Source organism: Lycium ferocissimum, chromosome 12, assembly GCF_029784015.1.
Source record: "Lycium ferocissimum isolate CSIRO_LF1 chromosome 12, AGI_CSIRO_Lferr_CH_V1, whole genome shotgun sequence".
Lineage (NCBI taxonomy): Eukaryota > Viridiplantae > Streptophyta > Magnoliopsida > Solanales > Solanaceae > Lycium > Lycium ferocissimum.
In genome coordinates this window covers 37852220-37868074 of record NC_081353.1, presented here as the reverse complement: position 1 = coordinate 37868074, position 15855 = coordinate 37852220, and the positions used below count along the sequence as shown (strand labels likewise).

Sequence of the window (15855 nt, the reverse complement as noted above, 5' to 3'; positions counted from 1 at the left end):
TCTCAATTGAGCAAATTTAGTTCTAGTTACCTTCCTTTCATAATTATTTATCTTTTATCTTAAAACTTCTATTTATTTTAAGGAAAAATTAATCATGGGTGTTACTACTTTTACACAAGATATTGCAACACTAGTTGATCCAGCTAGGATTTTCAATGCTTTGGCTCTTGATGCAGACAACCTTTTACCAAAGTTGATGTCACAAGCTATAAAAAATATTGAGACTGTTGCAGGTGATGATGGTGATGGATGCATCAAGAAGATGAACTTCGTTGAAGGTTACTAATTTTCTTCTAATTTAATTAACTTTTTTACGAAGTCGTTTCAAATCAAGAATCTTGATTTTCATGGTGATTGATATAAATTAAGATGATAGAAATGAAGAGAAATATTATGTAATGTGAAAGTTAATTGCAAGCTAATTTTTTTTTTTTTTTTGCTTAAATAGTTAAAGTAGTTCTAGTTTCACTATTTCCTCATTAGGATACCAATACCATTTGATCAATGGAAAAAAAGGTGACAAATGTTTTCCACGATGATTTTAGTTACTCATGACCCGTCTAGTTTCCACAAGTAAGTTTCAGTGACTGAACAAACCATTCTCATAGTTACAGAACAATCCTTGACCAAAGGATGTCAGTTGATCATATACTTTGCTGAAAATAACACTATGTAAACATGTAAAACGGCTTTTTGATGTATATATACTATATGATGAATATTCTTGACTTCTTTGGCCTCTCTAATGAAAATTCTGATTCCCTCACTACTATCTTCAAAGAAAAGTCTTTGGGACGACTTTTCCACTTTCTATGGCGACTTAGCCACCGCAAATGTTCCGTTTAGCTTCGTAATTCTCTAGATTTTATATGATAGGAGGCACAAAAGTAAATTGGTAACATGAAAAATGCAAGTCCAATAATATAACTTCTCAAACATTTAGAGAATAGATTAATTAAAATTAAACAAAATATAGTAGGAGTATAAAATTAAAGTATTATCTTATAAAATTAATGACTAAGAAATAGGGGCAGAACTAGAGTGTCTTTTACGGGTCGGCCAAACCCAATAACTTTGGTTTAAACTCTGATATTCTATCTAACAAAATCATTGAATATGTCAGATTATAACTTTAGAACGTAACCAGTAACTTAAAAAGAGTAAAATTTAGAACTAATCAGTTTCAAATCCTGGCTCTGCCGATAAATAAAATTAGATAGAAAATAATTTGCTATTTGTTATTTTGATGATGGCAGGATATCCGATAAAGTACTTGAAACACAAGATCCATGTCATTGACGACAAGAACATGATAATCAAATATTCATTAATCGAAGGAGAAGTTCTTGGAGAAAATTTGGAACACATTTCCTATGATGTTAGATTTGAAGGATCTGAAAATGGAGGATGCATTTGCAAGACTATAAGTGAATACCACACAAATGGTGATTTTATAGTGAAGGAAGAACAAATCAAAGAAGGCAAAGAGAAAGATGTTGAACTTGTCAAGGTTGTTGAAGCATATCTCATTGCTAATCCTACTGCCTATGTTTAATAATTTTATCAATTCTTCAAGAGTTCCAAGTTTAATTTTTGGCATTTTGGATTTGAATTTGAGTAATTTGTGTTGTGTTTTAACTTATAATATATGCATCATGAGATTATATTATAAATATTTTTTATACTACTGGGTTGTTTGGTTTAGAAACAAAAGGGATTGTAACACAGAAATTAATTGTATATGAAATAGTAATATATCGATTGTATGTGGCTATTATTTTTTGTCAGACAATTGGTTCTTTGAACTAAAATGGATTTATAGGGTAAAAAATGCAATACAATTGTACAAATAAACAACAACAACGTACCCAGTGATGTAGGTATACCTTTATGGGGTGGAGAGATTGTTTAGATAAACCCTAAGAATTTGAAGAAACAGAAAAAAGAATTCAAATCAAAATAAGAATTTTTCTGTTAGGCACAGTGAAAAATATTCACTTAACAAGCATGGTTCTTCTTTTGGCAAAAATAACAAGCATGTTGAATAGTCCATGTAATTTACTCTTTCGTTCCTTTTTGAATTGAACACTAACAACCAATTATTCCCGTCTCTGCCTATAGTTTCCAACGTTCACATCATGATTTTCAACGGCATATATTCATGAACAATGGTCTTGCATACTTTATTATGTTTAAGCTCTTAAAAGTCCAAAATCTCTGCTAAAACATATTCGATCTGGAGAAATTACTGCACGTGCGAATAAAGTAACAATTGAAAATTCAGAAGAAAAAGAAATTACATATTTTTACCGTGTCAATTTATGTGACACTCTTTCAGCCTTTTTAGTCAATTCAATAAAGAATGACATCTTTTCATATTTAATAACAACTTAACTTCAAACTTTTAATATTACTCTTAATGAAATAATTTATAGCCACAGAAATTTTTATGACTTATTTTAGACTCCAAGTTTCCAAAGTCTTTTTTTTTTCGTAAACTTTGTTCTCAATCAAACAGCTTCATATAAATTGGGAAGGAGTGGGTATCATAAGTTATAAAATCAAACTCCAACAATCCCAATTTAATTGACACTTTTCGTTTTTCAAGAGTCAAACGAGTTGTTTTTTGACCGTGATTTTTTCATATGTCTTTTAAATATTTTAAACTGTTAATTTTGGTGATTTATAGTACTTTTTGCGAAGTTTCGAATATATAAATTTTATTTCAAAAAATTTAACGATTATATGTTCAAACACACAGTCAAATTTAAAAAATTTGACTCTCTAAAGAGAAACGTGTCAAACAAATTGGGCTGGAAGACATTTTGGTCAAAAATGGATAATATGTGATACAACAATGTTAGGAGTATCTTTTTGAGCTCAATAAAAATAAGAGTTAAAAGAAGGATGACCGATGCAGAGAAAAAAAAAAATTAGGCATCAAATTAAACATGGTTCATCAAAAAACAAAACAAAAAAAATAAAAAATACACGTGCTCCTTTGCTCAAACTGATTTTTTTTTTTTTTTGTGAAATTTTCACATAGAATGACAAGATTTTCGTCTAAAGTAAAACTAAAGGTCCACGATTATTGACTAGACAACATTTAAATTAAAGGATTACAAATCATCCAAATGTGTTGATAACCTTAATGGTCAAAAAAAGACTTTGAATTCAATTACTACTCCCTCTGTATTCGCTTTTTTTCTTTAATGTCCTCTCGAAAAATCACCTTCCTCTCCTTCCCCAATTTCCCTCGGGGTCTTCTTCCACGTTAATGCCAAATTTTTCCCTCGTCGTCCCATCAACCACGGGCGGCGAGCGGAAATATAATTTTCCATTCCACAATCACCAATCACAACCATCACCACCGCCACCATCAGCATTTCAAAATGCCTCCCAAGGGAGTCTTGAAACCGTTCCAATTATTGGAGGTAAACATCATCTCCGCCCAAGATTTGGAACCCGTGTCCAAGAAAATGAAAACCTACGCGTCCGCGTGGGTCCACCCTACCCGAAAACTCACCACTGGGGTTGATGCCGAAGGTGGTAACAACCCCACGTGGAACGATAAATTTGTTTTTCGGGTAGATGATGAATTTCTAAGGCAGGATACTTCTGCCGTTCAAATTGATATTTTTTCCGTTCATTGGTTCCGTGATTCGCTCGTTGGCTCCGTTCGTGTACTTGTCGGAAATCTTATCCCTCCTCCTACTAGGTTGCAACAACAACACCATATTGGCATGCGTTTTGTTGCACTTCAGGTTTGTCCTTTCTGTTTTCTTCTACTTATATTTCATCTCTTTGATTTCGTTTTCTTGTGAATATTTGTTTACGTGCATGCGGAAAGTTGCATGCATGCATGTACCTATTTAATCTTCCTCTCTAAAATCATCCCTTTGTTTTATCTAACTTTTATATGATTCAGAAAAAAATTATAGATGAAATTGTGGAATATCTCCATTGTTTGATGTTGATTCTTTCTTAGGACTATTTCAATATACCCTTTTTGAAACCTCATATTACTGTAACAAGAAATGAACTTCATTAGTTTTGTCATACGCTTTAATGTATGTATAAATATCTTAATATTTTGAAAAGCTGCATATGTGATAATGAGTTAGGTATAAAGGTAAAAATTGCTTACCTGTTTTCTTAAACAAATGAAAGATTTGCTTTAACAATTATGTTGCATTCTAATGTTTAGGTATTGATGTCAATGTATATAATTCACAATAATTCGTCAATTAAATATGTGAAATTGACATTTCTTTTTTTCGATCTTTTTTTTGGATATAGATACGACGTCCATCAGGGCGTCCCCAGGGAATATTAAACATTGGTGTAACGTTACTTGGTGGAACTATGAGAAGCATGCCATTATATAGACAATTGAGTATGTCAGCAGTTGGATATCGCGATTTGATGGACGAAGATGCAGATCTTCCCAACTACAACGAAAAAAATATAGAAACTCAAAATAACAACAAGGGCGATAACAATAACACCACCAACAACAACAACTTCACTGCATTAAAACCTATACTCCGTCGGACAAGGAGTGAACGTAGCGAACGTGTCACGTTCGATAGTGTCTCAATGGCTAACAGTTCATTAGTTGCGGCAGTTCCTCTAAAAAAGAAGGCTGTGGCTGTAGAAAAAGAAAGCTCAATACTTAGTATTTCATTTGAGCCACCAAAACACATGATGAAGAAAAAAGGGAAAGCAAGTTCTGTGATAAGTGGGGCAGAGCTAAGGGAAAAACCAAAAACAAAAGATAAAAAAGGTAAGTCTGGTTCAGTACTAAGTGATTCAATTGTGAGTAAAGAGTCATCTAGTCTTATAAACAGGCCCAAAGATGAAAGGCCCAAGCCCAAAGACAACAATAGGCCCAAAGAGGAAAAGCCCAAGCTCAAACTTATAGAGTTAGAACTTGGTGACAAAGAAAAGCCCACAAATGAAAAGAAGACTAATGGCACTGACTCACCAACCACTAAAGCAGTTGATGAAAAGTCAGTTACAATAAAGCCCAAAGGCTTGGGAATTACTGGGGACTTGCCAAAAGAGAAACAAACAACAGTAATTGGAAAGCCCATGACAAGAAATGGTGGATTTGATTATGGAGGCCCAAAAGGACTTGGGCCAGGACATAATGGGAAGTTTGTATTTGGAGGCCCATTTAAGGCCCATTCAATGTGGTCTGATTCAGAAGTTGGGCCTTCACCCTCAGAAGTGGCTGCTGCTATGGCTGAAAAGAAATACCCATTAGAAGAAGAAAAGAGCTCAGTTTTGGATGGTTGGAGTTTAGACGAAAGCGTCGAAGGGCTCCGGTCGAAGCTCGAGAGGTGGCGGACCGAGTTACCACCTCTATACGATCGAGGGATGGCATCGAGTAGCTACCATTCGACCGGACGCCACACGAGAAGGCACACTGATGGTGGGAGTGGCTTGTTTTCTTGCTTTGGTAACTTTTATGGTTATGAATGTCAATGCATTTGTGGAAAGCCCAAAAAGAAAAGTATGAACCCAAAGTTTCAAAGCCCATCAGTTGCAAGCAGGTCATGGGTGTAAAAAGCCCAAGCCCAAACCTAAAATAAGGGAAAGGAAAACGAAGGAAAACACATTCTTTGCTATTGTATTTTGAAGGAGAGAGCATCCATACTTGAAGATGCCGCTTTTCCAAAGAGAAAATATTCAGTATTATTGTTTTAATTTAATAAGAAATTTGTATCATTATGTTTTCCATTTTGGTTTCTAAGAGCCCGTTTGGATTGACTTATAAGTTGGTCAAACCAACTTATAAGTCAACTTTAACTTATTTGAGTGTTTGACAAAAATAGAAAATAGCTTAAATTAAGTTAAAAAGTACTTAAAATAAGCGAAAATCAAAAGTTGCTCAATACAATTTATTTTTTTGGCTTAAAAGTCATTTTGGTTTGACCAACAACTTTATCCTTTTATCCCTTATATTTTCTATTAATTCCAATACTACCCTTACTTTTAAAAAGCCCTTTAAAAACGCTTTTATCCGAGCACGTAATCGCTTATTTATAAAATAACTTTCGGCACTTAAAATCTTTAAGCACTTATCTTTAAAAGCCACTTTCTTTATTGACTAATCAAACGGGCTCTAAAGCAGAACGTGGCCAGTCTATAATTCACTCCTCTTATGTTCATTGCTAAATTTATTTTTTTTAACGGCACATGGCTCAAATTAGGGGTATTTGTTGGTCAGTTTGGTACGACTTTTAAGTATTTCGATTTGATATTGTCAATATTTAGTTTCTTAAAACGTTATTTGCTTCGATAATTTCGATTCAATTTTCTAGAGAATGAGTGAGTTAGCTTCGTCGAGCGGCTCGCATAATTTGTCACGTCAGCTCCAAAAAGGATAAGTTGTGTTAGGATTCATAAAGTTCCGTAGACTTCATAATTGCATAAAAAGAGTCAAAATAACAGCTACGGCACGTTGAGGCACTTCTTTGATGGTCCCCGTATACCCGGCAATCTTTGAAGAATACATGATTTATATATGTTTCAGGTCAGTGAGAGGGAGTACGGAATAAGGATTGATTTTTACTATATTCATCATAGCCCACCCCATCTACCTATCGCAGGTCAATTAAAGAAAAGAAACAAAATATTTTAATATCGAAAAAGAAAAAAGTATAAATTGGTACCAAGTCCTAGCTGTCTGGAACTATAACAGATCCTTGAAGACAGGTGAGTAATGTGGGTCCCAAATCCACGTGGTCAGCCGCGTTAGCTGTCTGCTTTCGTGGCATCTAACATTCTCCGAGTCACGTGACTTTTGTCGGTTTGTATTTGGAATTCTATTTTTTATTTTCTTTTTTCGTCCTTTTTGAGTTCTACTTGGAATAGTTGGTATTTGCCTGTTTGGACAATATTTGAGTAGTAATTTCAACCAAAATATAAATAAATAAATTGAAAGTGAAGTTAGACAAAAAAGTGAAAGTTGTCCTTCAGAAATAATTTTTCTTCTCACCTTAAGCATAAATAATGAAGGTCATTGTTAAAACCTCTATTAAATTATTGGAAATAGGTGAATATATTATTACTACTTTTTTTTATCAGAAACATCACTTATCTTTTTTATTTCACTCAAAAGGTTACTCAAGCGGAAAGTGATATACACTGGTACTTTTTAATAACGTGACACCTGATTTCTTAAGCCAAAAACTAGAAATATTAAATCAAACTTATTTTAATCAAAAACCTCCTATCCGACCCATTATCCTGACTCGTGAAATCCCTTTATATGCTAAACTTTGTTTGTTCACTATTTATCAAACAAATAGGTACGAGCAACCCATTTTAACTGAAAAAATTTCATCAAAATCAAAGCAAAGAAAGAATTTGAGGCTCCTAGATAAAGATACATTTTTTATTGAATGATTATCCCAAGTAGGGATGGGTCTAGTAATATTGTTATGAATTCATTTGAACCCATAAAACCTAAACTTGGATTTATAATGGAGTATTAAAGTATGAACTCATAACTTAGACAATGTGATGTGTTCAATGGTGAAACCCCAGTCATGAACACATATAATTAAATACTGGATTAACCTCTGGTACCAAATAATTAACTAAATACTTCATATATGTTGCTTGGACTTTTTGGGGTCATATTAGTATTTTAGTATTACTCCAAAAGAGGAAAAAAACTAACACAATAAAGAAAGAAATTGTTTTATTTAATTCAAGTTGGGTGGCTTGGTGCATGGCCCAGAGACTACTGGTAAATGGTTTTTAGGTCTCTCTTTTTGAAAGCAAAAGGGTGAGTGATAGTTGTCTTCCAAATAATAGACAGACAACACAAAGAAAGCAAATAAAGTATGGAGAAGCCAAACAAATTAATATAGTAGAATATATATGCTTTTGGCTTGTGAAAAGAATCAACCTTTAGACATTATATATATAACCATGCTTTTTATGCTTTATGCTAAAGTTGAGACACCTAAGCTTGATTAATTCAGATATTCTAAATCCTTTGGTTTGTTTTGTGTCATTACAAATGCTTAATTAAGATTTCTAGGCATTTAAAAAGTCTTAGCGGGTGTTTGGATATAAAAGATGTGATTTTTGAAACAAAAAAAAGTATTTCGGAGTTGAAGTTAATTTTAAAAAGATAGAAGTTTTGTGAGTTGAAGAAAATAAACACTTGAAAAACTAATTAAAACTAGGCTTTCAAACTTGAAATTCATCTTCAAAAGAAATTTAAAAAGTCTATCATTAATATAATGAAAGCTATTTTAAATTTTTGAAACAAAGAAAAAAGGCCAAACGGGCTCTTAATGAGCTTTCTCCATTAGTCTTTTATTATCTAGGTCATCATACTTCTCTCACACACATAACAAGCACAAGTTTCATCTCATATTTACTAAACTTTGAAAATTTAAACTCAATTACTAGTATTATAAATATTAAAAAAAATAACGATAAGAGTAATATAGAAGAATATAACTATTTTTTCTTGATTTTGATAAAATAGACTAAGTAAAAAAAATTATTATTTTTAATATGTTGAACAAGTAAACGAAAACGGAAGGAACAGTAACTTTTTATGCGACAGTAAAAAAATCCTTGCCACATCCTGCAGGCCTCGAAATAGATTCTTTGTTATCTTAAGCTAATTATATAACTAACCACATTAAAGTTCTGTATCTTACATATGATCTTTGTCGGACCAAATATTATCATTCTGTCCAAATTAACTTTTATGTAATATAATAATCCATCAAATGAACATGTTTTCTAGAGACAATGCCAGCGATTAGAGAGCTTTCTACTTTAAGTACACCTCCTTTGAATTTTTCCTCTCAATGTTTCAATTTTTTGATTCACACCAATTTTGCTTTTTTCCATGAGAAAAACAAGGGAGTAGAAAAATCAAAAGTTATATCAGACACCATTGATCTTTTTCCCTTTTTCCTTGCAACCTTTTTTATATAAATAAAACTCATAAAAGTGAAAGTTACTCTCAAGATTTACAGTGAGAAGGATAAAATTTCTCTATCTTTAATTGGAGATTTCGAATACGTGCCCAGAAAATAAAAAATTCTGATAAAGTGTGTTTTGCCCTTTAATAAAACTTACATTAATTGCGCGAATTTAGAATAGTCGAAGCCCAAACACGTACCGAATCATCTGACAAACCACAAGAAGGAAGAGAATTTGTCTGAAAAGTATAAGTTCATTAAATATTGAAAATCAATCAAAGAAGACTTAATGCATATGCGGCCCTCTAAATTTGCTCTTTTTTTTATTTTGGCACCTCAACTAAGTGTTGTTCCTATTGAACCCTTGAACTTGGCCTCAATTGTGTCTATCAAACACAATCCGACTTACATAATACATATGGTGAGTTTCAATTTTTTTAGCCTTGCGCGTGAATGTCAATCGCATCCTACCTGAAAAATTCAACCAATTAAAACATCCCACTCATTTTAATTATACCTCTGATGTGGAAAATCGCATCTAATGTGTATATCTGAAGCCTAATATAAACTGAGTTTAGTGGTCATGAATGGCTTACCTGATCAATCAGCGGAGTACTAAGCTTTCGTGGAATAATTAGGAACATCTTTACCTATTAAAATTAGATATGCAGGCTAAAATCTGGCATATCTAATTCCTCATATATATGTGCGGTCTTTTGTGTATAATTAAAATGGGTGGGGCGTTTTAATTGGTTGAATTTTCCACGTAGGATGCGATTGACATTCCACGCAAGACTAATAAAATTGAAAATCACCATATATATTATGTAAGTCGGATTATGTTTGATAGATACACTTGAAGCCAAGTTCAAGGGTCCAATAGGAATAACACTTAGTTAAAGTGCCAAAATAGAAAAAAGGGGACAAGTTTAGGGGGGCCCATATGCAATAAGCTATCAAAGAATTTGTAAATTGTAGTCAGATATAACTGTAAGGTCACTTCCCCAAGGCAAATAAAATAGCAAATTTATCGACTTCTCATACATTCAGTAAAAAAAAAAAGGAGAAGAAGAAGAAGAATTGCTAAATAAGTACGAATAATAAATCTCGAACCAGTAGTCCAATAAGTTGTGCTAGAATTTTGAACTTGAACTTATAATGTTCAAATTTTGAATTCGCTTCTACCCGTATAACTACCTATATAACAAACTACACTCGCTCTAAACTATATCAACTTATTTTATCCGAATCTACCTGCAGAAAATAAACCTCAATATCTACATAAAATAATGCATCTAAAGATAGGAAACATGTTAGTATGTAGCTTAATTTCAGACACAAGTTGAGTAGAGAAAGGCAGGGGACATGGAAAAACACTTGCGAGTAATAAAGGCAAAAACATGGCAAAATAAATCAGAGACTAAAAAGGGGAATGGAAAATGATGAATGAGAAATTGAAATGAATGCAAATGAAACTTGAAGAAGAAGAATTGATCTGTTTGAAAAGAGTGTTTGGCTCAATGGCGGACATATATGGGTCCACAAACATCACTAGCTTCGATCCTTCCTTTATAATATAATTTTTTTTATTCAAAATATAATACAAATAACCAATAGATATTTATGTGGGTGTATCCATAAATTATATCATTAAAACAAAATAAAAAAATGTAGAATTAAACAATTTCTAAATAAGAAAATATTATAAGATTCATATTAAATTATGCAAGAGTTTATGTATTAATTTATATTAATAATGCGAAAATTAAACTATTTAAAGACAAATATCTTTTAAAACAAGTAGTTCATGAATCATAATTTTATTATTGTTAATTATTCCATAACAATCTTTGCATTATAATTTACGTATAGTTAATATGTGAACCAAAACCATCATAATTCATAGGAGAAGTTACTTATTGTAATTATTAGTCTTTAAAGGATAAAAACAATAAATTATCGAATTTTCAAGGAGTTGAGGAAATGGTCTTCTTTTTTCTTTTTCTCATTCGGTGTTAACTATTCGTTTTGAAGCACGGCTAATTCAAATTCACATCAAAATTTTCAATTCAAGAGTAAAATGCTCTCTATAAAAAAAACAACCTCAAACTCAAAATCTTTAATTGAGAATGAAGTAATATAAACTTATCATTTCGTCGTTGGTACTAAGGAAATTATATTCATTGCAAGTTTAGTCCCAACATTTGGACAAAAAACGAACGAGAAAGGAGAAAGTTCTTTAAAAGCTATATGGGGGCATGGAAATAACACATTCAAGTACATTATGGCAAAAGCAAATGAGTGAAAAAAATAAAATGAATGCAAATGAAACTTGAAGAGGAAGAATTCATCTACTATACATTTTTTTTTTTTTTTAAATGTGCTTGGCTCAATGGCAAACATATGGGTCCCATGTATAACCATCATTTCCATCACTTTTATATTTTTATTTATAATGGATCTCTCCCAATATATATATCATCACTTCATTCTCATCAATCTATTGAACTTCATTTTTTTCTCATAAAGAAAAAAAAAACTTGAACCCCTTCTCATGGAAACAACACTTGGTTTACTAGGTGGTGATGACACAAGTTCAAGTGTATCAAAAATGGACCATGATTATTCATCTTACACTGATGAAACTGGGCTTGAGTTGGGTTTGGGCCTGGGCCCAAGTCTAACAAAGGCTAAGAAATCATCAAGAACATGGTGTGAGTATGGTAGTATCTTGACTGCTAAAGACTTTCCTAATGGATTTATTACAGGGACAGTTAATAATATGTGTGTTGATTCTAGTACTGAGAATACTGGAAATGCTTCTACAAGTTCCAGGTTAGAATTTATGTATTCTGCTAATACAAGTTATATAGAGTTCTTTGGTAAATTTAGGTGATTATTTTAGGACTTTTTCCTTGAGTTGTGCTTCTGAATTGATTAGTATTTCTCGTCAAAGGTGTAGTGGCATGAATATGATTCCTAAACTCTTAAGAAAGATTTTGGGTTCGAAATTTGGAAATAAAAAAACTTTTGACAGGAATCACTTCCGTTTGATGGCCTTTATGTGGCTAAAATTTGAATTAGTCAGACGAGTGATTTTTGAATATACTATGAGTACATGAAAAGTGATTATGTTCTTTACTTTAATGTTGTTTATCTTATTATTTACTATCTGGCAATGTGATTGAACTCGGAATTTAGAAAAGAAAGATAAATTTTGGCACCTACCAAGAATAGACGAGAGAACTTGTCGCCTTAATTAAAGAAGTCTCTTTTTATTTGCTACAGAAGTATATTTATATATGTCCATCAATTGTAAAATGAAAATCCAAAACTAAAAAAGAAATACCATTGTCTTTTAGAACAAAATAAAATGATTAACTAGTAGATATACACTAGTTACCACCTTATTAACATAATTTATTTTTTGGTTAAATACATTATGAGATGTTTTTCTATGTAAATTAATTCGGTTAAATAGCTTATATAGGTTTATCTTGAACTCTCTTTTCCACTTTTGACATGTTGGGTTAGATTAATCATTGATATAAGTATTTATATTTGCCTTGATGGATAGAGTATAATTGATTCATTTGCATTTTTTCAAGCAGTCAGGTTGTGGGATGGCCACCAATAAGGACTTACAGGATGAATAGTTTTAATCAATCAAAGATTACAAATGCTGATCAAGAAGAAAATGGAGCTAGTGGGAACAAAGAGATGGAGAGTTCAAAGAAGAAAATTAATCATGGAAATACCAAGAATGAGGCAGATTTTGTGAAGGTGAATATGGATGGATTGCCAATTGGAAGAAAAGTTGATTTGGGTTCTCATACTTGCTATGAAACCTTAGGCAAAACCTTGGAGGAGATGTTCTTCAAATCAACCAAAACTACAAATTCTACTAATTGTAAGTTGAGATATCTACCATATATAGTTAATAAATTTGATTGAAGTCTTATGATGTTAGCACTCAAACACTATGTGGTTCGGACTCTTCAAAAATAGTGATGGGTGCATGTTGGATCGATCCTTCAAAAGTAGTGCATATTTGGAAGATGGCAATCGAACCCCTTCGTCGGAAAATTGCACTATATATATACGGTGAATTTTTTATTCATGTACAAATATTATTTTTGCATCCCCTTAACAAATGGAGATTTCGGATCAGTGATGAGGCGCCTGCGATTTTTCGAATCTCGGCAATGACACTTTTTTTTTTCTTCTTGAATAACGTTTTAGCTTAGAGACAATGCAACCTCCTTTGTTGGCAGTAATTTGCCACGAAACATAAATATGTGGAAAATTAGTAAAAATTGAACGAATACATGAGTTTCGAGCCCATAATTTCATAAGTACAGTACATTCAATAGTAAAACTTATAGACTGAACCTACCAAACATAAACTCTGGATCTGACCCTGATTATATTTGGGATTCAAAATGTTTCCAGTGTAAAAACTTGGCTAGATGTAAAAAGGAAGAATTGACTAGTAAGTTGATAGTATATGTTAGTATGATTGTTCTTGTTGGAAATTGTATAATGCTCAATTGCATTTGTCATTTTTTGAAATAGGTGGAGAAAATGAACAAGTAAAAAAGTCATGTAAGCTCTTGGATGGATCATCAGGGTTTGTTCTCACATATGAGGATAAAGATGGAGACTGGATGCTTGTTGGAGACGTTCCATGGGGGTAAGAAATATTTCTCTTAATTTAGTGCTCTATAGTTAAAATCTTGTCATACAAATGAAATTATGCATAATCAATGTATATGGAAATTCGAACTCTTTTGGTGAATCAAATTTGTTATGCAAAACGACAATGCATTATCTTAAAGTAGGTATGTCTCTAGTCTAGATTGACCTTAATTAAATGAAGCTCTATCATTCTACTTTTTAAAAAACCTAAGATGAAACTTCATTTTTCCGCGTTCCGCCTAGCCATTAAAAATGTGGGAAAAAAAGAAAAGAAGAAGAAATAGGACAAAAGATAAACTCTACTTTTGCAATTTCAGTCTCCTTAATCGGTTCTTACATGCCGTGGTGAATCTAGGATATATTGTAAGTGCGTGTTCACCAGAACTCAATAGCTTTCGCGTAACTCTGTATATATATTAACAATCTACTAAATATCTATAAATATTTAACCGGAAGGTCATTTATTATTATATATATACACTCGAGGTCTGTGTAGGAACTCATAAACTTCAAATTTTGTATTGTCTTTGCTTACATTGTTTTTATTGTCTTGTAGGATGTTTCTGAGCACTGTGAAAAGGCTAAGAATCATGAGGACTACTGAGGCCAAAGGACTTGGTATGTAGAACATGGAGACACAAAGAAAATCGATCCAGTTCACTTAGCAAATGAAATGAAACCATAGCTTGGAAAGACCATATCGGAAAACAGTACAAGTAGAGAAAGCAAAGAGTACACATTTAGGGAGTACTTTTTAATAGTTTTGTTTTGCAATCATTTTTTCTATCTAATGTAAGCTCTGTTGAAGTTAGTTCTTAAAACCCCTTATAGTTGATACAAATGTTTGCTCGACCCTTTTGTCTCATAATGTAAATATGGAAATGCATTAAGTAATATATTCCGTTGGTGTAGAAGATCAAGCCGAAAAGATATATAACAAGATTCCATTTTTAATATGGACCTTTTGGCATCGTATAAAGCTTGATAAGACTTAGAAATATCATTCGTGATAACTTCGTCGAATGAGTTACTATACGTACACTCCAAATTAACAAAGCAAAAATTGGGACGACAAATCAACAAATAGATATTTTGAGAATTTAACAACTTTAAAGTATATTTTCAAGATTTCATTGAAGTTTAAACTGCATGATGTTTGTAATATAAAGCTAACCTTCATTAGGAAATAAGTATATTCAGAATATGAAACGTATTAAGTAACTCATACAACATGAAGTGGTCGTGCCGGAGTGGTTATCGGGCATGACTAGAAATCATGTGGGCTTTGCCCGCGCAGGTTCGAATCCTGCCGACCACGTTGGTTTTTTCCACCTTTTTATTTATTTTGCAGCGTGTGAACGAAACATTTTTTTTAGCAAACTGAAAATCCTATGAGAAAAATATTAGGTCATGGTCTAAAATTTTGTAGTTAGTTATTGCAAACGTTAGAAACACAGTTAAATTGTATGTCTTAGCAAACACTAGACATGCATGTCTAGTGTTGTTCGGAAGGATAATTTTCTATGGGTTATATTTGCACAACTTTTAAAAATGATAAAATCTAAACTGAGACCAAAAAACGGACATTTGTCTGTATCAGCCAACTTTTAACACCGTGTTTTAATTTCACAGAATTTAGCACATGGTTTATACTACATCTAAGCATATTAACATAAGTTTTGTGAGCTTTATTTGGGGTTAACAGTTCCCTTAAAAGTTTGGTTAAAAGAGCTTTTTGAACAAGAAAATTAAATGATTATTAGATATTGGATTGTTTTCGGACAAGTAGTTGGTTTTTGCCGAACAATTTAACGTGTTCTTTTCTTGCGTTTCTGTCAAATTACTTTTTGGATTATGTTGAAAAAAGTTCGATTTCAACCAAAATAAAACAAGTTTTGATTTTAAATATATCAATCCACATGCTACCTTATAAGTTTCCTAATTGTGACAATTAGAATCAGGAATTTTATAGTTACGTCTAGACATCTTTTAGCCCCTGCTCTCTATTTGGTCTTATTGCTAGGAAAAAAAAATAAGAGTTAAAAGGGTCAAAAACATACTTTAATTGTATCACTTTTTTTTTAGTTTCCACTATCACCTAGTGAACAATTGATAGTTGAGTTGTGTTTTGTTAATTCTCCCTCCGTTCACTTTCAGTTGTCAACTTTTGAATTTGCACGCCCCCTAAAAATTA

At 32.3% G+C, this 15855-nt stretch overlaps 3 protein-coding genes and 1 non-coding gene across 4 annotated transcripts; all 4 read left to right on the top strand.

Annotated features, from left to right (window-relative positions):
- LOC132039943 (pathogenesis-related protein STH-2-like) lies at positions 1 to 1687 on the top strand. The gene is made up of 2 exons (XM_059430502.1): positions 1 to 278; positions 1257 to 1687. Exons 1-2 carry the CDS (start codon positions 95 to 97, stop codon positions 1553 to 1555), a joined length of 483 nt encoding a protein of 160 aa, XP_059286485.1. The 5' UTR covers positions 1 to 94; the 3' UTR covers positions 1556 to 1687.
- Positions 1688 to 2830: 1143 nt separating this feature from the next.
- On the top strand, positions 2831 to 5592 carry LOC132040344 (uncharacterized). The gene is made up of 2 exons (XM_059430978.1): positions 2831 to 3764; positions 4300 to 5592. The coding sequence occupies exons 1-2, from the start codon at positions 3393 to 3395 to the stop codon at positions 5569 to 5571; spliced, it is 1644 nt and encodes a 547-aa protein (XP_059286961.1). The 5' UTR covers positions 2831 to 3392; the 3' UTR covers positions 5572 to 5592.
- A 5841-nt stretch (positions 5593 to 11433) lies between these two features.
- Positions 11434 to 14513, top strand: LOC132040685 (auxin-responsive protein IAA13-like). The gene is made up of 4 exons (XM_059431340.1): positions 11434 to 11798; positions 12575 to 12873; positions 13539 to 13656; positions 14218 to 14513. The coding sequence occupies exons 1-4, from the start codon at positions 11518 to 11520 to the stop codon at positions 14285 to 14287; spliced, it is 768 nt and encodes a 255-aa protein (XP_059287323.1). The 5' UTR covers positions 11434 to 11517; the 3' UTR covers positions 14288 to 14513.
- Positions 14514 to 14897: 384 nt separating this feature from the next.
- On the top strand, positions 14898 to 14979 carry TRNAS-AGA (transfer RNA serine (anticodon AGA)). The gene has a single exon. It is a non-coding gene; the product is annotated as a tRNA-Ser (tRNA).
- The last annotated feature ends 876 nt before the right edge of the window (positions 14980 to 15855 follow it).

What these genes read in the sequence shown, in the direction of transcription:
- LOC132039943 (XM_059430502.1), top strand. Translation starts at nt 95, where the DNA reads ATGGGTGTTACTACTTTTACACAAGATATTGCAACACTAGTTGATCCA. An exon ending in GAAGATGAACTTCGTTGAAG is followed by an intron (nt 279 to 1,256) that starts GTTACTAATTTT and finishes TGATGATGGCAG; the next exon opens with GATATCCGATAAAGTACTTG.
- LOC132040344 (XM_059430978.1), top strand. Translation starts at nt 3,393, where the DNA reads ATGCCTCCCAAGGGAGTCTTGAAACCGTTCCAATTATTGGAGGTAAAC. An exon ending in TGCGTTTTGTTGCACTTCAG is followed by an intron (nt 3,765 to 4,299) that starts GTTTGTCCTTTC and finishes TTTTGGATATAG; the next exon opens with ATACGACGTCCATCAGGGCG.
- LOC132040685 (XM_059431340.1), top strand. Translation starts at nt 11,518, where the DNA reads ATGGAAACAACACTTGGTTTACTAGGTGGTGATGACACAAGTTCAAGT. An exon ending in AATGCTTCTACAAGTTCCAG is followed by an intron (nt 11,799 to 12,574) that starts GTTAGAATTTAT and finishes TTTTTCAAGCAG; the next exon opens with TCAGGTTGTGGGATGGCCAC. An exon ending in AACTACAAATTCTACTAATT is followed by an intron (nt 12,874 to 13,538) that starts GTAAGTTGAGAT and finishes TTTTTGAAATAG; the next exon opens with GTGGAGAAAATGAACAAGTA.